At 49.7% G+C, this 22,335-nt stretch overlaps 1 protein-coding gene across 1 annotated transcript in view; it reads left to right on the plus strand.

Moving 5' to 3' along the window:
* IGSF21 (immunoglobin superfamily, member 21) overlaps nt 1-21,195 on the plus strand; it is a 109,684-nt gene extending 88,489 nt beyond the window's left edge. The window contains exons 4-9 of the mRNA XM_011993106.1: nt 4,545-4,660; nt 8,027-8,501; nt 19,022-19,107; nt 19,517-19,709; nt 20,096-20,134; nt 20,966-21,195. Coding sequence (XP_011848496.1) covers nt 4,545-4,660; nt 8,027-8,501; nt 19,022-19,107; nt 19,517-19,709; nt 20,096-20,134; nt 20,966-21,036 — 980 coding nt within the window. The 3' untranslated portion in view covers nt 21,037-21,195. The remainder of the gene's footprint in view (nt 1-4,544; nt 4,661-8,026; nt 8,502-19,021; nt 19,108-19,516; nt 19,710-20,095; nt 20,135-20,965) is intronic.
* The last annotated feature ends 1,140 nt before the right edge of the window (nt 21,196-22,335 follow it).

The raw sequence follows: 22,335 nt of genomic DNA on the forward strand, positions 1-22,335 counted from the left end.
GATGGCTCCCTGACTGCCGGCACTCAGAGCCATCCTCAGGAGACAGGAGGTGAGATGCAGAGTGACATTTTCCTAGGACTCACTGACTGGGGAGTATATTGATGGGGAGGGTGTGGGAAACCTGAGGTGTCCACGCTGATATTAACAGCTCTGCTATGTCATCGTCCATACAACTGAAATCTGTTATTGTCTTACGAGCTTGATTAACTATACATATTGCTAACACCTGCTCAGAAATATAACGAGGGATGGGAACACAGCTCCAATCAGGGTCTGTGTGGGTGGTGCGCGTGACTCAGGTGCAGATCTCCTGTGTGTGTGTATGAATGCTTGTGGGGGTGGGGAGTGTAAGCACCATGCTGTGCAAAGAACCCTAGCCAGGATTTGGAAGGCGAGGGGCCATTCCAGGCTCTGCCACTGACTTAGGGTATGATTGTAGCCAAACCTGTGTCTCTCTCTGATCTCAGTTTGCTTACTTATAAAATGGAAAGTCTAGACCAGAGTTGTTCAAGAGAAACATAATGTAAACTACACATGTCACTGTAAGTTTTCTAATAACCACATTAAGATAAGTTTAAAAAAGAAAAGGTGAAATTAATTCTAGTAATATATTTATTAAACCCAATATATCCAAAATATTATCATGTCAACATGTTACACTTACAATATATCTTATACTCTTCTTAAAAACGAAGACTTCAGTTTTACACTTATAGCACATGTGAACCTGAACAAACCACATTTCAGGTGCTCCCCTGCTGCATGTGTGAGTGGCTACTCCATGGGACAGCCTGAATCTAGGGCATTTTCTGATCTCCTCACTAAACTGTGAATGCCCCAAAGGTACGACCATGTTTTATTCCTCCTGTCCTTAGCAAGGAGGCTCAAACAAGAATGCTAGTAAATCACATTGACAATAAGCACAGCTAATATGTAATTGGGTGCACTTTCAAAACACTTTGCAGGCACTACATTAATGAATCTTCACAAATACCTTATAATTCCGTTTTTCAGATCAGGAAACCAGGCTCAGAGAGGTTAAGTAACTTGCCCAAGGTCACACAGCCAATAAGTGGTACAGCTGATCTTTGAAATTTGGCTAGTCTGATCTAGAGCCCACCTCCTTAGCCATTGTCCTATACTACCTCCCTTATTTGTAGTCCTACAAATAATTAAAATTGCTACCTTGCATTGCAGGTAACTTACACATGCCATCACATTTACTCTTCAAAGCAAACCTCTCAGAAGTCAGGCACAGTGGCTTGCACCTGTAATCCTAACACTTTGGGAGGCTAAATTGGGAGGATCACTTGAGGCCAGGAATTCAAGACCAGCTTGGACGACATAACAAGACCCTAGCTCTACAAAACATTAAAAAAAAAAAAAAGCTAAAAACAAACAAACAAACAAAACAAAAAAACAAGAGTGGTGGCACACACCTGGGGTCCCAGCTACTTGAGAGGCTGAGGCAGGACAATTGATCACTGGAGCCCAGGAGGCCAAGGCTGCTGTGAGCCATGATTGTGCCACTTCACTCCAGCCTGGGTAACAGAGTGAGACCCTGCCAAGAAGAAAGAAGGAAGGAAGGAAGGAAGGAAGGAAGGAAGGAAGGAAGGAAGGAAGGAAGGAAGGAAGGAAGGGGAGGGGAGAGAAAAAGAAAAAAGAGAGAGAGAGGGAGGGAGGGAAGAAGAGAGAAAGAGAAAGAAAGAAAGAAGGAAAGAGAGAAAGAGAAAGAAAGGAAGGAAGGAAGGAAAGGGAAAGAAAAGAAAGAGAAAGAAAGAAAAGACAGAAATAAAGAGAGAGAAAGAAAGAAAGAGAAAGAAAGAAACAAAAGAGAGGGAGGGAAGGAGGGAAGAAAGAAGGAAAGAAAGAAAGAAGAAAGAAAGAGAAAGAAGGAAAGAAAGAAAGGAAGGAAGGAAGGAAGGAAGGAAGGAAGGAAGGAAGGAAAGCAATACTCTCCTCTCAGGAAGGTTCTAGGTGTCTGAGCTCTGTTGGCTCAGTGAAGGTAAGAAAGAATGAATGAGTGATTTTAAAGGAACCACCTGCCTGGTTCTGAGCCTCTAGGATTCTTGGAGGGTATCCTGATACCTATTCACCTGCCATCACCAGCCACGCCAGAGTTTTATGCTAAGCTCTAACTGCAGAGGTCACTGATCTTTAGGGGAACTGAGTAACTGGAGCCACCCACGGCATCCGTTCCTGATGGAATTGGATTATAAGGCATCCATGGAAGGTAGGTGAATGTTCCTGGTGGTTCAAATGTGTACTTACATCTAAAGGCACCAATAGATACAAGCTCGCTTTTTCTTCCCAAAGGTTGAGGTGGCTCAGCTTCATGTCAGAGGCTGGGCTCTGGAGTCAGACGGTCTGAGTTCAAATCCTGGCTCTTCCTCATACTGGCACTGTGAGCCTGAGCAAGTTGCTTCACCTCTTAAGTTTCCCCATCTGTAAAATGGGAATAAATAAACCCAGCTCGTAGACTGATGGTGAAGACGGAAATAATGCACACACGTTAAGAACTCAGAACGGGTCCCAATTCCTAAGTGTTAGCCATTATGGGTTCTTGTGTGGGATCCAGGTTTTTGGTCGAGTGTTGGAAAAGTTAGATTGCAGAATCTGCAATTCCTAGGTAATTGACGTATTCTGGTGTATTTCTCCCTTCTCAGAATTCCTATCCCACTTACCATCTGTTTTATGCGATGTTACGCTTAATTACAATTCTCCATCTATTGTTCTCCCATTGTCTTCTGTGTGCTCTGCTTCTCTTGCCGACAGCATGAGTTGGCTCCCTGAATGAATGAATGACTCATACCTGATTTCATTTCACTAGGCCTTGAAATAGAGTTGCCCGTGTGTCTGTCGCCCCCACCTGACTGTGAACTTTGCAATGCTTTACCTGTTTCATCATTGGGCACCTCCTGGCAGCACCTGGCATCATTCCTGGCACCTAGTAGGTGTCAGGAAATGTTTGCCGAATTTAATTAAACTTAACTGGAGTGAAAACCCCCTGCAGGAAGGAAAGGCCCACACCTCTTTATTTTCTCTGCTTCCCTCCCTGTGCATGGCCCAAGGCTGGGTAAGTCAGAATTGACAGATTTTCCCAAGCGAGGCTCTAAGATTCTGGCTCCTGTCCTGCTGATTATGAGGTGGTTAGGGAAATAATATCAGAAATCACAATAATAGCAAATTCCTACCATATGCTAAGCCTTTCATATGCATTAGCTGGTTTTGTCCTGCAAAAATGTCTGCTAAGTATTAATGTTATTCCCATTTAGCAAACTGGAGGACTGAGGCTCACAGTTTTGGTGACCTGCCCAAGCACGTGGAGGTGGTAGTGACTGAGCTGGGATTCAGACCCAAGTGTGCCTGATGGCCCAGTCCCTACCCCTTGCGATGCCCCGTAGTGTCTGGGAGCAAGGGTTTTGACAAACCAGCCAGGGGTAGTGGGTGAGGAGAGAAGAGAGGTTCAGTGGGTGGGAGGGGTGGCCAACAAAAACAAGCCAACTTCCAGAAAGGAAGGAAGGAAAGACTCCTGGCCACAAATACTTGTCCAGATGCCCCCATCTGAGTGTATGGTACCATCTTCCCCAGCTGAAATTCCCGCTCTGTTTTCAGTCTCTTCCAAATGCAAGCCAGATGATGTCACTGCTGTTACTGAAAACTTTCAGTGGCTCCCCATTGCTCTCAGAATAAAGAAGAAAAACCCGTAACCCATGCTTTAAAGATGAATCCGCCCTCTGGGGGCTAGGGCAGAAGAAGGAGGGAAAAAGCCCCAAAGTGTAGCAGTTGCTGTTTTTTGTGATGTGAAAATACTCACTGTGACAAGTTACAAACGGTTAACTGCTGGTTCACAGAAATCCCGAAAATGTCACAACCTGTTCCAGCATGCCAGTTCAAGTCATAATCCCCCTGACAGCATGCCACATGCTCTGTGCCCTGCCCATATGCCCAGCCCCGCTGGGCACCACATTCCCCCTGGCCTGCCCCGCTCTCTCCTGGCCAACCTACTGCCGGGCCCTGGCACAAAAATAAGCCAGGCATGGTGGCACACACCTGTGGTCCCAGCTACTTTAGAGGCTGGGAATCTCAGGGTTTGTTAAAACTCAAGGTGTTAAAACTCAAAGCTCCTTCTACCTGCCATGCTATCTCCCACCTACTCTTGTGACCTCAGATCACAGCAGCAATGTGGCTGCTTCAGCAGCATCTGCCTGGAACTCCCAGGCTCGGGCAGAGTCCCCTCAACACACCGTGATTCCTCTGGGGATCGGATGCACTTCACACTTTGATCTGTGCCATCTCTTGATTCCTGTCTGTCTTCTGCACTAAGCTGCAAGCTCCAGGAGGACAGGGCTCTTGCCTATATTCCCAGCAAGGACATGTTCCTCACTGTAATGGATGCCAATGGCACCCCCTGGCGTTCGACAACACCTGCCCTCCCCCACCCCTGGCACCCAACATGGACCTGGGCCATCTTAGGTGGTCAGTGAACTCTTCCTGAATCTCCCAGTTGAGTCTTTGTCTTCCTGTGCTTCCTTTTGGGGCAGCTCCTCCCACCTCCATTGAAGTGGTGGCCGCTGACACACCAGCCCCCTTCAGCCGCTACCAAGCCCAGAACTTCACGCTAGTCTGCATCGTGTCTGGAGGGAAACCAGCGCCCATGGTGAGTACCCCTGGAGCGCCCAGCTCCTTCCCATCTGCCGAACCACCCTGCTTCGGGGCTGGTCCAGCTGTAGGTGTCTCCACTGTGCCTGGAGAGGGAGTGGTTGGCCAGGGCTGACTCTGTCCCCATCTGCCTTTGTCCGATCCCGTTTACCCATTGGATCGGCCCAGGCATCCATGTGCCCCTGTTGCTCCCCATCTCCCCATGCTGAGAACCCCCACTCCTCCTGGAGGCAGAGTCCTAGAACTTCACAGCAGGAGTGGCCTTCTGGGGAGCCCAGGATCCAGCATGCCAACCCCAGTTTTTGAGCCCAACGGAGACAAATGAAAGGGGGCCCCGAGAGGGAAAGGGGCTTGTCCCAAGTCACCATGGCACTCCTGACAGAGCTGGGTCTCAAGTCCGTGTCTCTAGCTCCAGGTTCACTGGCCTTCCCAGAAGCCCATGTGATCATCAGGAATCCCATCTGAAAGAAGGAGGGAGAGGATGGAAGGGAGAGAAGGAAAGGAGAGAAGGAAGGGAGGGAAGAGAGAGGAAATTCCTTTTTGACCAACTTATTAGACCCAGTGTAGTTTCTTAGATATTTGTCAGTGCAGTTCATGAGATTTTTCATGACCTCTTGAAGGGGGTAGGGTAGGAGGTGCAGCGTCTGGAGAGCTGGGGGTCCCGGCCATGCTGTACTCACCGAACAACGGTGAGCAGGAAATCCCCCCTCCCCACCTCTGCCTCTGTTTCTGCAATGAAGTTGAGGGGGCTGGACAATATTCGTTTTTCAGCTTTTTTAGAAGCACAAGGACCCTTTTGGTCTCAATGGTATACAGGGAAACCTCATATGTATGACATTGAAAAGTGAAGAGAGGCCAAGTCACTCTCATTGACACCTGAAGCACCACTTTAGAACCCGTAGGGTTCCATGAAGCCTGTTTGGAGAATCTTCAAGCTACGTACTCTTTCGGTTTTGACATTTTGTAATACTTTGTGTCTTGATCCTATGAGTTTCATACAGTACTAGGATTTAGCAAGGTGTGGAGCTAGAGCAATGGGTATGTAGGGTTACAGTTCAAGACGGGAGCCAAATGGTTCCCCTCATTCCAGACCCAACTGTCTACCAGGCATGGTCCAATGGTGTGGCCTTGGGAATCTAGGCCAGCCCTGCCTTGGGAACTGGGGCAGGGTGGTAAATGGGTATGTAGAGGCCCAGGACAGGGCAGTAAGCAGGTGCACAGAGACACAGGCGAGGCAGCAGGCGGGGCACAGGGATGCAGATGGGGCAGCAGGCAGGGGCACAGGGATGCCGAGACACAGGTGGGGTGGTGGGCAGGGGAGTAGAGACACAGGTGGGGCAGTGGGCAGGGGCACAGAGACACAGGTGGGGCAGTGGGCAGGGGCACAGAGACACAGGTGGGGCAGTGGGCAGGGGTGCAGAGACACAGGTGGGATTGTGGGCAGAGGAAAAGAGACACAGGTGGGGCAGTGGGCAGGGGTGCAGAGACACAGGTGGGGCAGTGGGCAGGGGTGCAGAGACACAGGTGGGATTGTGGGCAGAGGAAAAGAGACACAGGTGGGGCAGTGGGCAGGGGTGCAGAGACACAGGTGGGGCAGTGGGCAGGGGCACAGAGACACAGGTGGGGCAGTGGGCAGGGGTGCAGAGACACAGGTGGGGCAGTGGGCAGGGGCACAGAGACACAGGTGGGGCAGTGGGCAGAGGAAAAGAGACACAGGTGGGGCAGTGGGCAAGGGTGTAGAGACACAGGTGGGGTGGTGGGCAGGGGTGCAGAGACACAGGTGGGGCAGTGGGCAGGGGTGCAGAGACACAGGTGGGGCAGTGGGCAGGGGTGCAGAGACACAGGTGGGGCAGTGGGCAGGGGTGCAGAGACACAGGTGGGGCAGTGGGCAGGGGTGCAGAGACACAGGTGGGATTGTGGGCAGAGGAAAAGAGACACAGGTGGGGCAGTGGGCAAGGGTGTAGAGACACAGGTGGGGCAGTGGGCAAGGGTGTAGAGACACAGGTGGGGTGGTGGGCAGGGGAACAGAGACAAGCCTCAGTCCCTAGGAAGTGGACCAAAAAAGGTAGCTTCAAAGCCAGTTGCTGAAAGCAGGACATGACCCCAGATTTTCTCCTTTGGAGGCCCTAAAGAGGTCCAGTCTCCCTAAAATCAGGAAAGCTGTTTTTTTCTCACAAACAGAAAGTCCTTTCCTGAAAGGCTTTTCACAGTCCAGGGACTGCAGGAAGACCCCCCCTCCTATCCATCCTGTCTGCCTGCCCTGACACGTGCGACATGGCAATAAAATATTCAGATATAAACATGCAAAAGAACCTCATCTCCCCAAATCCCAGGCATCTTATGTTTGCCTGAGACATCAGAACTTTAAAGAAATTCTTTTGATATAAATTACAAACCTGCATTTAAAGCACTTTTCAAAAAGAAAAAGGAAAAGAAGAAAATAAATGGGGAAAAAAAAAACCCAACGCAGGCTATCATGTGCATAAGAGACTCTTCATTGACGTTACAAACTCTGACGAAAATCCCACATTTCATACCCCCATCCCCTCCCACCTCCTTCACCCCCCTGCAGCGCCTCCCCCCGCACACTTTCCTTCTGCTCCCCTACCTGAGTCCCAGAGAGCCGCATCCCACTTTTCCCTCTCCCGGCCCCCTATCAGTTTATTTATCTGATTTATTAAAAATACATCTAATCCCCACAGGCCTTTGGGCACATGTACCAAAATAAAAAGACAGCAAATTAAATTAAATGCCGCCTCGCAAAACTTGAGTTCCCATTAGCAGAGAAAGCGAGGAGGTGTTTGCTCTCACCTCCTCCCCACACCTAGCTTCCTCCCACACATGCACCTGTTTTCTGCCTTCCATCTCCAAAATACACACGCACACAGATTCTTTCTTTCCTCATCCTCTCCCAACTTCTCACTTAATCTCTGGTGCCTTCCATTTTTCCCTCATCCCCATGCCCTCCCCGAGTGGTGCCCTTGGACCCCAGGTGGCCGCCATGGTGTAGGCCAAGGTCCCCATTTCCCACGTGGTTCCACTGAGACATCCAACAGCCCCATGAAGCAGGTGTCTTATTCTTCTCTTGACAAGTGAGGAAACTGAGGCTCAAAAAACCTCACCAGGTGGTAAATGATGGGATTGGGCTAAGCCTCTGCCCCAAGGGCCTGCATGTGTTCCCATTATACCACACTGGCTCATAGTTCTTGGCGGTGTAGGAGGGAAAGGAGTGGGGTGTGGGTGACTGTCTAGACTGCTATGCTCTGGAAGAACTGGCATCCTGTGCCCAGTTCATCGGAGAGCCCACTGGGAGGTTGAAGTTAGTAGCACAAAATCTTTTTCCACACTCTCCTTGCAATGGCAGGTTTATTTCAAACGAGATGGGGAACCAATCGACGCAGTACCCCTATCAGAGCCACCAGCTGCGAGCTCCGGCCCCCTCCAGGACAGCAGGCCCTTCCGCAGCCTTCTGCACCGTGACCTGGATGACACCAAGATGCAGAAGTCACTGTCCCTCCTGGATGCCGAGAACCGGGGTGGGCGACCCTACACGGAGCGCCCCTCCCATGGCCTGACCCCAGATCCCAACATCCTCCTCCAGCCAACCACAGAGAACATACCAGAGACGGTCGTGAGCCGTGAGTTCCCCCGCTGGGTCCACAGCGCCGAGCCCACCTACTTCCTGCGCCACAGCCGCACCCCGAGCAGCGACGGCACTGTGGAAGTACGTGCCCTGCTCACCTGGACCCTCAACCCACAGATTGACAACGAGGCCCTCTTCAGCTGCGAGGTCAAGCACCCAGCACTGTCGATGCCCATGCAGGCAGAGGTCACGCTGGGTAAGGCTTGGTGGGGGCCCTTCTGTAGAGCCCTTGCAGACCTGGGTGTGGTGAGCGCCTTGGAATAGGGTTCCCGGGCTGTGGACACCTATGGAGAGGGGGAGGAGATGCAGCAAACTGGAAATGGAGCAAACTGGAGTGCAAAGGGTAGAGTTAGGGTTCTTAGCCGGGTTTGCTGAGCTGGATTGGAGAAGATCCTTGGTCATGTGTGGGGAGGTACCCACAGGCCAAGGTAGTTTGCTGGGTTGAGCCAAGAACATGAGAGGTTAGAGGAGTTTGCTAGACAGGGTCAGGGACACAGGAGATCAGGGGAGGTCAGAGGAATTGCTTCAAAGCCAGTTTAATTTGATATAAATTACAAACCATTTAAAGCACTTTTCAATTAGGATTAGGTCAGGAACTTGAGCGGTCTGGGAGGTCTTCTGGAAGGATCAGAAACAAGAGACTGAGGAGATTTGCTGGGTTGGGTCAGCAACATAAGAGGTCAGGGAGTTTGCACAACCCGGATAAAAAAGATGGAAAGTCAGAAAAATCTGCTGGATTGGTGTTAAAAACAGGGGAGGTTTTCTAGGTCAAAAATGGAACCAGGAAGTTTGCTGGGTAGATAAAGAATATACAAGGGTCGGGTTTCTTCAGGAAGGGTTGCTGAGTCAAGTCAGAAGCATAGAAGGTCAGTGTGAAGACCAGGGGAGGCCAAGATTTTTCCAGTCAGCCTCAGGAGCACGAGATCAGGGGACATTTGTCGGGTCAAGGAGAGGAACCTCGAGGTCACGGCCTGCTCAGGGAAGTTTTCTATATCACAGGTGGGAACAAGGGAGGTGACAGGGAGATTTTCTGGGTTGCATATGAGCCCAGTGAGCTCAGAGGACAGTTGCTGCCTAACGGTTGTGAACCTGGGAGGTTGCAGGCTTGCTGGATCAGGTTTTGGAATTCTGAAAATCATAGGAAGCTTTGGCAGGTTGGGGTCAGGAACACATAATACATGGAAGGTATCGCTCTGACTTACACTTTTAAATACAATGAAAACCCTGTCATCTGTGGGTATGTGGGAGGCAGGCAAAGAGGACACTGGGTGCCCAGAGCTAGCTCAGCCCAAGAGCCCAATCCCTGTCCATGATCTGCTCTTCTCCCCACAGAGCACCAACCCAGGGATCCCCAAAGCACAAAGAACTCACTCCCTTCCCCTTATACTTCTCCTCCCCGCTGACTCAGGGCAGGGAAGGGGGAGATGTGGAATCTTCACTGCTGGAAATAGACAAGACTCTGGTTGTTTGTATGGACTGGGTGGGTGAGGGCAGGGGATGGGCACGATGACCTGTACTTGTCCTTTCACCTATGTCCTTTGAACCTTGATCCGCAGCCCCCACAGCTCCTCCCTAAGCCCGAGATGCCTGGGCTTATACTCCAAAACTCCTATAGTGTTCAGAGGCTGCCTGGCTCAGTCCACAGCCACTAACCCAGGCCACTCATGACCAAGGACTGAGAGTGGTGACTGACGAGCACTGGGACTGCAGCTTGTGTCAGGTGTTCCAGAGGGCTTCTGTTTTAGCTGGACCACCAGAAAACCCAACATCTCCTCAGTATCGAATACCAAAGAAAAGGATTTCTTGTACAGACAGTATGTACTATGTGCTAGGAACATCTGCAAGGATTCTCATCCAATCCTCATAGGCACAAGTTGGCCATGTAGTCCCATTTTGCAGATGAGCAAAACTGAGGCTCAAGTTGGTAGAGTCCCTTGCCAAGTCGTTAACTTTGTATATAGCAGTGTTGAAATTTCAAGTCAGGTTTATTGGTGCCTTCTTCACTCACTACCATGCCAACCACTGAACTCAACAGCTCCAGGACTGCTTGTCTTGGCTGGTTATGGGACTGGTTCCCTGAAGACCCATTACAATGGCCCTTTGATTTTCTCTCTCTCTGTCTTTTTTATTTTTATTTATTTATTTATTTTTATTTTTTTGACAGAGTCTAGCTCTGTCGCACCCAGGCTGGAATGCAGTGGGTGATCTTGGCTCACTGCAACCTCAGCCTCCCAAGTTCAAGTGATTCTCCCGCCTCGGTCTCTCAAGTAGCTGGGATTACAGGTGCCCACCACCACATCCAGATAATTTTTTTTTGTATTTTTAATAGAGACAGGGTTTCACCATATTGGCCAGGCTGGTGTCAAACTCCCAACCTCAGGTAATCCACCTGCCTCAGCCTCCCGAAGTGCTGGGATTACAGGCGTGAGCCACCGCACCCAGCAGCCCTTTGATTTTCACAGGCCACCTGCCCATACAGAAACTAACAATAAAGGCTAACATCTACTGAGCAGCTACTATATGCCACAGACTGTGGCTTCTCTTATATTAACCCAGTGAGGTAGGCACCTTTATTATCCCATATCACAGAGGAGGAAGCTGAGGCTCAGGGAGTTTAAGATACCCAAGGTGAGTGGGGGAGAATTCAAAGGCTCCAGAGGCTGCTCTAAGCCTCTCACTCTGCCTCCTCACGGCATCCCTCTGTCACAGGTGCCCACCTCCTGGGTACTCTTTGTTCATCATTCCATAAAGATATCACTGGGGCCAGTTCCATTTTTGACCTAGGCACCGGGCCAGGCACAGTGGCTCACGCCTGTAATCCTAACACTTTGGGAGACTGAGGCAGATGGATCACGAGGTCAGGAGTTCAAGACTAGACTGACTAACATGGTGAAACCCCATCTCTACTAAAAAAAAAAATATATGAAAATTAGCCAGGCATGGTGGTGCTTACCTATAATCCCAGTTACTCAGGAGGCTGAGACAGGAGAATCACTTCGTCTCAAAAAAAAAAGAAAGAAAAAGAAAAAACGAAGATATTACAAGCATCACTTAAGGCCAGGCCCTGTGCTACGTGCTGAGGTCTTCTCAACCCAGGGTCTGCTCCAACCCCTCTCTTGGTCCTCCCACCTTGCCAGCCCTTCACCCCTTTCTCTGGATCCTCCATCCTTCCATGGCCCCTTCCTCCCCCAACAGAGCAGCCTCCACCCTTCACCTGGTTGCTTCTTTTATGAAAGACCCCTCCAGCCCCTCTTGTGGAAGCTCCGGTTTCCAGCAGGGCGGCACCCTTGCCCCACCCCACCAAGAATAAGGACGAGAAAGACGAAAGGCCAGATACAGACTTCAAGGCAGCTGGTGTAAAGTGAGCTTGTAGCTGACATCTCCTAGTGATGGGAGGAGGTGTGCCCCTGCTGGCCTGTGTGACCCTTACCGACAGCACCCCAAACCACATTAAAGCGCTTGCCTGCTCTGTCCTGGATCCCAAGCCCTCCCTTAACTGGAGTTGCTTCTGTGGGCACCCCCGCTCGCCATCATCAGAGCAAGGGAAAGAAGGGCCCACTCATAAGCAGTGGGCCTGGACAGGCAGGTCTGTGCACACCGGGGGATTTGGGGCATGGGGGACACAGCAGGGCCACCAAGATGAAGGGCCCTAATTGGGTGGGTGAGTAAAGAGACACCTGGGCTGACTTCCTAGTCTCCCTCGACTGCTGAGTGAGAACTCAGACTTCTTAACGTCTCTGAGTCTCAGTTTTCTGACCTGATGAAGGGGGAGAATAGTAACTGCACAAATATTTTGAGCACCTGCTCAGAGCCAGGCTCTCTGCAAGATGCTTTCCTCATCAGGTCTCCTTTAAGCCTGCAGTGAACCCGCTGACAGATGCTATCATATTATTCCCATCAAGCCTGAGGTGAGGGACTCAGGCTTAGAGTAACCTTTCTTAGGTCAGCCAGTCAAGGTTGTCTGGCCCCAGAACCCACGTTCTTAACCACTGTGCTCTACAGCCCACCTGTCAGGGTTGTGGTGAGGTGTCACTGAGCCAGGGGGTGTGACCAGTAGAGAGTGCCATGAGCCAAAGGGTCGTGAGTGTATGCACCTTGCACCATCAGGGCACCCTGCACTCTGGGTGAGACAGTGGGATGGATGAGATGACCTCAGAGCACAAAATCCAATCATTCAACAAGGATTTTGAAGATCAGGCCAACAAGGGTGGGGCGTGTCTCCCTGCAAAGAACCTTCACTCCTGCTCTTCCCTCGCAGGGATGCCCTCCCCAGCTCAAATGCCACCCCTCCAGGAAGACTTCTCTGACCCTCCCCCAACCCTTCGAGCTGTTTGTGCCTCTTCTGAGTTCTTGTCTCACCAGATTTGTACCTTTCTTGGGATCTAGACCAGAGATGCCTGAGCGTCCTGGCACCCATCTCACTAAATGGCAACCATGTTCTTCCCATTGATCAAACCAGAAACCTTGCAGCCACCCACCTTTTCCAGTCTTTCCTCTATCCCACATGCAAACCGTCATTAAGCCCTGGCAGCTCGACTTCAGAATATATCCCAAATCTGCCACTCCTCACGATGTCCTCTCCGAATACCCAACCCAAGCAGCATCAGTTCAAGCCTGAGTTATTAGAGTAGCCTTCAAACTACAAGTCGCTCTGCTTCTACTTTTGCACTATCCTATTTCCCACCCTGATTGATCTACTTAAAATATAAATCAGATCATGACACCCACCCAAAACCTTCCTGTGGTAGACAAACAGTTTGATAAAACAGGATAGAGTCCAGAAATAGACCCACATACATAGAGTTCATTGATTTTTGCCAAAGACCCCCAAGGCCATTCAATCAGGAAAGAGTAGTTCTCTTAACAAATGACCCTGAAACAAATGAATAGGCATAAGGAAAAATTGAACCTGGACCCCTACCTCGCACACACACAAAAATTAATTTGAAATGAATCATAGATTTAACCATAAAAGTCAGCATCATGAAGCCTCTAAAACAAAACATAGACTTTGTGATATTGGTGTAGCAAGGATTTCTTAAAGTGGTCACAAAAAAACTAAATAAAAACTAAATGATAAATTGAAAATTGGTAAATTAGATTTAATCAAAAATTAAATCTTCTGCTCTTACAAAGACATCCTTGAGAAAAATGAAAGGCAAACTATAGAATAAGAGAAAATACTCTCAATACATATATCTGACAGAGCATTTGTAACCAGAATATATAAAGAACTATGACAAATCAATAATGTAAGACAACCCAATTTTTTAAAAAAGGAAATATACAAATGGCTGATAAACATGTAAAAACGTACACTACATTATTAGTTACTAAAGAAAAGAAATGAAGTTTCTAACCTCAATGAGATACCATTTCACATCCATTAGACTGGCTAAAATTTAAAAAACTGACAATACCAGATGTTGACAAGAATGCAGAACAATCAGAATTCTCATGCTTTGCTGGTTGGAGTATAAAATGGTACTACTACTTTGAAAACCTGGCAGTTTCTTACAAAGATAAAAATATGTCTGCCCTTATGACCCAACAATTTCACTCCTAGGTATTTACCTGAGAGAAATGAAAACATATGTCCACAGAAGCTTTATTCATGACAACAGCAACAACGACAGAACTGTAAATAATCTAAATGTCCATAATTAGAAAAATGAATACACAAACTTGTAGTATCTTCATATAACAAAATACTTTTTATAAATACAAATGAATGAACTCGTGATACTCGCATTAGCATGGATGGAGCTCAAAAACATGTTGATCAGCCTGGGCATCGTGGCTCACACCTGCAACCTCAGAGCTTTGGGAGGCTGAGGCAGGTGGATCACTTCAAGCCAGGAGCTTGAGACCAGCCTGGCCAACATGGTGAAACCTTGGTTCTACTGAAAATACAAAAATTAGCTGGATATGGCAGCTCATGCCTGTAGGCCCAACTACTTGGGAGGCTAAGGCAGGAGAATGCCTTGAACCTGGGAGGCAGAGGTTGCGGTGAGCCAAGATCATGCCACTGCACTCCAGCCTAGGCAATAGAGTGAGACTCTGTCTAAAAAAAAAAAAAAACAAAACTGTTGATCAAAAGAAGTCAGATGACAGAGTACTCACTGTGTGAGTCCATTTATATGAAATTCTAGAACAAAAAATAAATCTCCATTGATAGAAACGGGAACAGTGTTGACCTATGAAGAATGGAAATTGACTGGAAGGAGGCCTCTGCTTGAGGCCTCTACTCAAAGGGTCCTTCCTTGAACACTCTATCTAAAGCAGCCTCTTCCTCCTGGTTCCTTCAACCCCTTCTCTTGCTTTGTTTTCTTACATAACTCATTTCCACCTGCAAGTATATTCTATATTTGCTTATTGTCTGAATCGCCCACAAGCTAGGAATTGAGATTTGGTTTTAGATGTAATGGCAGTCAGGTGAACTGGCTTAAAAAATTCATTCTTCATATATTTTTTAACTGTAATAAAATTTACCTACTGGGAAATTCAGGTCCTTCAGTGCACAATTTAACAAATTTAAATAAATGTGAACGCCAGTGTAACCACCATTCCAGTCAAACTCTGGGCGTTCCCGTCACCCACTAAAATTTAAATGGCACATGGGCAGAGTCTTTATCTACCTAGTTCACAGAGTACAGGGCTCAGAACAACCCCTAACATAGTTCTTAATAAACAACTGTTTAACAATTAATTAATTAATGCTTTTCTAGGTTGTTGAGAAGATTAAGTAAGGCAGTGCATACAAAGTGCTTATAGTGACAGGCAGAGCAAATATTCAGGAAATATAAGCTACTGTTATTATTCATCATGGTGTCCCCAACAGTGACCCTGGATAGTGACCACCACAAATTAGGTGTACGGTAAAGAATTAGATGGATAGAGCAAATGAATAAATGGATGGGTAAGCAAATTGGTAGGTTTATAGGTAGGTGTGTGGATGGATTGGTGGATGTTTGAATAGATGAATGAATAAAATGAATGCCTGGATGGATGGAAGGATGGATGGATGGATGGATGGATGGATGGATGTTTTGATGGATGGATGGATATTTGGATGGATGTTTGGAGGGATGGATGAATGGATGGATGTTTGGATGGATGGAAGGATGGATGGATGGATGGATGTTTGATGGGTGGATGGATGGATGGATGAGTGTTTAGATGGATGAATGTTTGGATGGATGGATGAATGGATGTTTGGATAGATGTTTGGAGGGATGGATGAATAGATGGATGTTTGGATGGATGGATATTTGAATGGATGGATGGATGGATGGATGGATGGATGGATGGATGGATGGATGGATGGATGGATGATTGGGTGAATGGGTGAGTGATTGTCTTAGAAAACACCCAGAATTCCTGGGGGAAAGCTAGAGGAGCTTTTCCTTGAGATTCCATAGTACTATCCTTGCATCAGGATGCTCAGGAGAGGTAAAGAAGGCAACTTATATGTCCAGGATCTTTTTCATTCCCTGAGCAGATAGACATCACTTTACATTTCACACTGCAGTCTTATCTCCCTCCTCCATTGTCATTTTCAGAGTGTTTCCTCAAGCAGGGTGGTAGCCTATTCTCCCCATTTGCGGGTTAGAAAACTGAGGCCCAACAAGTTGAAATGACTCATCCAAGTCATGCAGCCAGAAAGTAGAGGGCTAGGCATCAATCCTGGGTCTCTGGACTCCTACTCTTTCTCTGTGTCCAGGGGTTGACAGGCAGAAAAGTCCAGAGACTAAGAGCATTCCTTTCGGGCACTCTCAGCCACTGTGGTCAGAAGCAGGCAAGTGGGGCCAGATTTCGACTGTCTGGAGCTGCTAATGGGCCAGGCTCTGAGTGTCAGGAGCCTGAGGGTGGAAGGAGTGGGGAGGCTGACAGCAGCTGGCTTGGCTTCTGGAAGCAACATCTTAACGCAGCAGTGAAGGAGGGAGTCAGGGACCATCTGCTGCAAAGGCTCTTGTCTGGTGGCAGCTGCCAGGATAGAGCTTGAAAGCAATGAGGGAGGACCAGACCCCTCCTCTGCCCACCCTCTGAGCCCCTCAGGATCAGATGCACACAGGAGCCCAGGAGCCGGGGTGCCCTGGGTGGAAGAAGGCACCCATCTCTGCCTCACCTCTGCCCCTGGGCTCTGAGCCTCCCTCTGAAGCCCTATGTGCCATCACGTCTTGTAACTAATACTTCCTATAGTGTGACCTTGGATAAGTCACTGCCCCCCTGGAGGGCCGGTTCTGTGACCTGCACAATGGGTTTTGGGGTAACTTGCCTCATAAGTACCAGAATGGTGTGACCGTCCTAAAATGGAGTCTAGCGCATGCTTGACACCTGAGAAGGTTAGTTCCCTCTTCCCTTAGAACCAGCAGGCCCAGGCCCAGGCCTGAAGGAGTAAGGCAGGCCCTTTAGAAAGCAGGGCAGTGAGAAATCTAACCTAGAAAGGAAAGGTGTCTGCCGGGTCCTCCACGGCTCCAGCCTTCTCCAGGACCGGGATGCCCTTCCGCGCCCTCTCCTGGCTGCAGCCAACAATGCCACCCTAGCAGCACTTAGAGCCGCCAAGATTACCCAGGGTCAGACTGCCCTAGACCTGGTTTCCCATCTGCAAATCGACGTCTACAGCACTTGAGAGTTCATTTTAAAACCCAAAAACTTACTCGGGCTCCCTGAGCCTTCATTTCCTTATGGAGACAATCTCAAAGGCTGGAAGGCTAAATGAGATTATGCATATGGCACTTCATAGGTCCTGGCTCTTAGGACGCGCTAAACAAATGTTAGCCATCAAACCTGCCACCGCCTGATGTTCCTAATGGCCCCGCGTGTTAGGCAAGGGGTATCATTGTTCCCATGGGGCACTTGGGAAAGCGAGGGGGAGCCACTCATCCAAGGGCACACAGAACAGATTAGAACTCAGCTCGCAGGTCTCCCAGGCCAGTGGCCCTTCCACCTGACTGACTGACAGATGAAGCTGCAGAACCAGCCCTTCCCTTCCCAGCGATTCCCCCACCCCGTGGTGCAAGCCCTGCTCTTCCCATGGATGCTTCCCTAGACCCATGTGGCATTTCAGATGTCTTGCTCATGGTTTAATTAATAATCCTTTGATTTCATTCTCAGAGAATGAAGTTGGCAGTGCCTGGGAGACCACCCACATCTGCCAACTGCCCTGATTTCTGTTCTGAGAGCTTTGAGTCAGAAAGAGAGGTCTGGGGACCAGCAAGGAAAGGTGGGGGTGATCCCAGGGCAGCCCCAGGGCCTCAGGACAAACCTTTTCCACCCTTAGAAGATGTTTACACGGAGTAGCACAAAGCATAGAGTACCAAACAAAACCCTCACCCCTTCCTCCGGTCTTGGAAGCTCTATGGGATCTGTCTCCCAACACCCTTCCCTCCCTGACCTGCCTCTGTCCCATGCCCTGGCTGTTCCCTGTGCCTGGAATATGCCTCACGGGGTTCACAGCTCAGCTTAAATGTCACCTCCTTGGAAGAGGCACCCTGACCACTATCTGAAGATGTTACCCACCAACTCTGAGCCCCCTCCCCTGGGTCTAGTGATCTGCATGAAGCACGGTCACTCTCATCCTGTTTTGCATATGTGCTTGTTTGCTTACGAACTCTCACCCCTACTGAAGTGGGAGCTCCGTGTCAGCAGACACTGGGTCTTGTTCACCACCCTATCCTCTGCTCTACTCCAAATGGCTGGCTCCCTAATTATTGTTGAGTGAGTGAGTGAATGAATGAATCTGGGGAAAAGAGTGCTGGCGAGAAGGTCAGGAAACATGGGTAATTGGTTCTGTGAGTGACCTTGGACAAGCCTCTACATTATCCAGTGAGCTCTGTTTCTCAGCTGAAATGAAGGGAACAGACCCAATGATTCCAAGTATCTCCTCCATCCCTGATATTCTCAGGCATTGTTCAGAGGATAGCCCTGCCCTTGGGCATCTTGGCTTTCAAGTTCGGTGATATAAAGGGACTGAATAAGAGGTGATACAAGGAAGTGAGGAAGAGAGGCAGTGAGGCTGGGCACAAGGAAGGAGGTCATCTTCCCACACTGTGTCCATCCCTACCCAGAGGTTCTAGAAAAATCCCACTGGGAAGATTAACCTGTTAGAAACAGCACTGAATCAGGAGGAGGAGACCCGCACCTTGATCTTGGCTCTCATCAAGGTGTGACCTTTTTCAAATCACTTCATGACTCTCTGAGGTCCAGTTAACTCAACTGGACAATGGGGCTGATGACACCAGAAATGCACCTCCCAAGGGGGTAGCGTGGGTGGGAGTTGGGGTACCTCAAGTCTGGCTGCTGGCACAGGCTGCTCCCCATCAGCAGCCTAGTAGCACCTGCCCCAGGTAAGTTTCCCTCCCTGACCCCGCCGTCCACTGGGCCTCTCTGATCTTGTCCCTCATGGTGCTGGCTTGTACTTCTCGGTTGTTTGTCTTTCTCCCCTACTGATGTGTGAACCACCCAAGGGCAGGAATTGTGTCCTATATAGACCATTGACTCCCTAGGTCCTAAAGGGCGTCTGATTCATTGCATGGGCTTAGGGAATATGTCTGAATGAATGCAGGTGTGAATGAATGAATGAATGAGCACACTGAGCTTCTAACAGAAGCAGCTGATCCCAAGGATGTTGATCGCTAGACTAGAACTTTCTCTTCCATGTACCCTGTCCCTCCTTTCCTTACTCTCTCTGACCTGGCCTTTCTCTCCCTAAAGTTGCCCCGAAAGGACCCAAAATTGTGATGACGCCCAGCAGAGCCCGGGTCGGGGACACAGTGAGGATTCTGGTCCATGGGTTTCAGGTCAGCCTCTCTCTGAGCATCTGGGAGGGTGGTGGGGGGGAGGTAGAGGCATCGATCCAGCACCAGCATTCCTGGCGGTCCTCTCTAACACCCTTCCCTCGATCCCCAGCCACATCCAGTGGGTTTCAGTTTCCCAATGTGTAATTGGGAGAATCGGTTCCCATGGGGAATGGCAAAGAGGTACATACATGTTTCACTTCTCCATCTAGAACTCAGAGTAAACCTAGCTCTTCAACGAGACATTCTCTTCAGTCTCAGACTCCCTCTCCTCCTGGAGTTCAGGGCAGCCATTCCCAGCCCATCAGATGAGAATGCTGTGCCAGCCCTGGCCGGGCATGCCCATGACCCCTTGCTGCTCTGGCAGAATGGGCCCTCCTGTGACCCAACTCTCCCCTGCTCTGGCCAACAGAACGAAGTCTTCCCGGAGCCCATGTTCACCTGGACGCGGGTTGGGAGCCGCCTCCTGGACGGCAGTGCTGAGTTCGACGGGAAGGAGCTGGTGCTGGAGCGGGTTCCTGCTGAGCTCAACGGCTCTATGTATCGCTGCACTGCCCAGAACCCACTGGGTTCCACCGACACGCACACCCGGCTTATCGTGTTTGGTATGGCGCGCTCAGCTGGGGACTGGGAGAACAACCACAGGGACGAGTCCTGGCTGGGAGGTATCCCCAGGAGGAGGAAGCAACAGGGGCCCAAATCTCCTAAATTTGCCCTGGGAGGGGGCCCCACTGGGAGGCAGGGTCGTTCGGTGGTTACAACTATAAATAAGCTTCGGACTCAGAAAGAACCTTAGGCAAACTGCTTAACCTCTCTCACTTCCTCCATCTGCAAAAGGGGGCTGATACTATCCAGCTCCCCTGGAGGTTGTGTGGCTGCACTGAGACACTGCATGTGATACCTCACAGCAGGTGCTGGGTAAAGGGCCTCTCCTTCCCTGAGCTCTGAATGCCATCCACTCTTTGGTTCTCTTTCTGTTTCTTTCCAACAGAAAACCCAAATATCCCAAGAGGAACGGAGGACTCCAATGGTAAGTCTCCACCCTCAGGATTTTTTGCTTGAAAGAGAGTGGCTTTTGAGGCACCAGAAAGCTCTGGTTCCCCACACTTCCCATGTGCATACCCTTGCCACTCCCTGACCCCTCAGGCACATCATTGCCCTCTAGTAGGGCAGAGTCAGAGTCCAAAGTGGGCAGAGGTAGGGATTGAGGCAATAAAGGGGGACTCAGCCTGCCAAAGCAGCCAGCTGAGATTTCTGGGGCCAACTGTGCCCCATCTCACCATCCATGGCATCTCTGGCCCTCTTAGCTCAGAGCTCGGTCTCACTGTCCATGGCATCTCTAGCTCTCTTAGCTCAGAGCCCGGCTGCTCTGACCTCAGAAGGGTGTGTCCAACGTCGACCGTGGGGCTGCGTTCTGAGACTCTGAACCACTCCATAGGGTGGTTGGGAGCATCGACGGATGTCTCAGTGCAGGCCCTTTATACTGTCCTCCCTGGGCTGCCCCCACCCCCCAACCTGCTCTAGCCTTAGCACCACCCCAAGGGGCCCAGACACTGCTCCCAGGCCTGCCACACCCCCTCCCTACATGGAGCCAATCTCACAGTTTACAATGGAGACTCCCACTGTTGGTCCTCACTGCACCATCTTCATGGCTTCTAGGAAGTCTGACCACAGCCCAGCAAGCCTAGGGGTAGGGGAGGGGATCATGGACAGTTAGGTAGCCAGGTGGCAGAGCTGGTCTTCAAACCCAGTTTGTCCTGATGCTGAAATCTAGCATCTTTGCTGGGGACCTGGAGGTTCTGCTGTTCTGGAACAGGGTTGGGTCTGCAGGCTCTGACCCTTTTCCTGTCTCCCGGCACAGGTTCCATTGGCCCCACTGGCGCCCGGCTCACCTTGGTGCTCGCCCTGACAGTGATTCTGGAGCTGACGTGAAGGCACCCACCCAGGCCACTCCATTGGGCACTGACATCTCCGCGACCGGTTTTCATTTCTTTTCTAAACTATTTCCAGTCTTGTTCTTAGTCTCTCTCTCCGTCTGTGTCTTGGCTTCTTCAGTCGGTTTAATTAAAACAAACAGAACAATTTTCCCCACCTCGGTTTGTGGCTCTGCATTCTTTATCTGCTCAGTAGCAGCAACCGGGCCCCTCCTCCTGGCATTCAGTACTGGGACAGGCACAGAGAGGGGGATGGCAAGGGAGATGGAAGGCATGCTCTTCCCAGATGAACAGGGGACATGGGGCTCACTATCTCACTCAAGTCCTAGCATCCAGGTGTGAAATGTGGCCAGAGACTTGAGAAATCCAAATTCCTCCAGGCTAAGTGTAATAGTCAGCTGTTGCCACAATAATGCTGCATAACAAACCAACCCAAACCTCAATGGCATGCAACAAGAAGCATTTGTAATTATGTTCATGTTCAGGTTGAAGTGGTTCAGCTGATCTAATCTGGGCTCAGCTGGGCAGTTCTGCTTCAGACAGCAGGTCAACTGGGCTGGATTCCAAGCTGTGGGTTGGGTTCAGGCCTCCTCCATGGGTTGGTTGGTGTCATGGGTGTTTGTCTGGGGCCCACACTAAAGGGGAAGTGACTACCTGACATTTGATCCTCTTATGGTACATCACCAAAGCTCAAGAAGAAACTCAAACCATTCAAGCACGTTTAAGGCCTCTGCCTGTGTCATGCCCATGAACACTCCTTTAGCCAAAGCAAGTCACATGGCCAAGGCTGACATCAGTGAAGGTCACATGTATGTCAGTGGTAGAGGTTTCTCAGAACTTTCTACTCAACCACTACAAACTCCTCAGGACATTCAGCTATTAACTCAGAGAGAAGGGCCAAGAATCTTTGGAGAGGGGTGGGGCTGGCCCCTCTCAGCCATGGTCAAGACTTGGCATTCACCAAGAAGAGCCCATGGAAGATTGTGAGCAGTCTGGATAGGATAGGCCCTGCTGCAGTAACATATTGAGCCCAAAGTCTTACTGCCTTAACACAATTGATGTGGTTTGGACCTGTGTCCCCATCAAATCTCATGGTGAAATGCAATACCCAGTGTTGGAAGTGTGGTCTGGTGGGCAGTGTTAGGATCATGTGGGCAGATCCCTCATGAATGGCTTAGTGCCATCCCCTTGGTGATGAGTGAGTGAGTGCTCGTGAGATTCAGTTGTTTAAAAGTGTGTAGCACCTCCCCACTCCCAACTGACTCTCTCTCTTGTTCCTGCTTTTGTCATGTGACAT

This window comes from Mandrillus leucophaeus, unplaced genomic scaffold (genome assembly GCF_000951045.1).
Source record: "Mandrillus leucophaeus isolate KB7577 unplaced genomic scaffold, Mleu.le_1.0 Scaffold426, whole genome shotgun sequence".
Classification (NCBI taxonomy): domain Eukaryota; kingdom Metazoa; phylum Chordata; class Mammalia; order Primates; family Cercopithecidae; genus Mandrillus; species Mandrillus leucophaeus.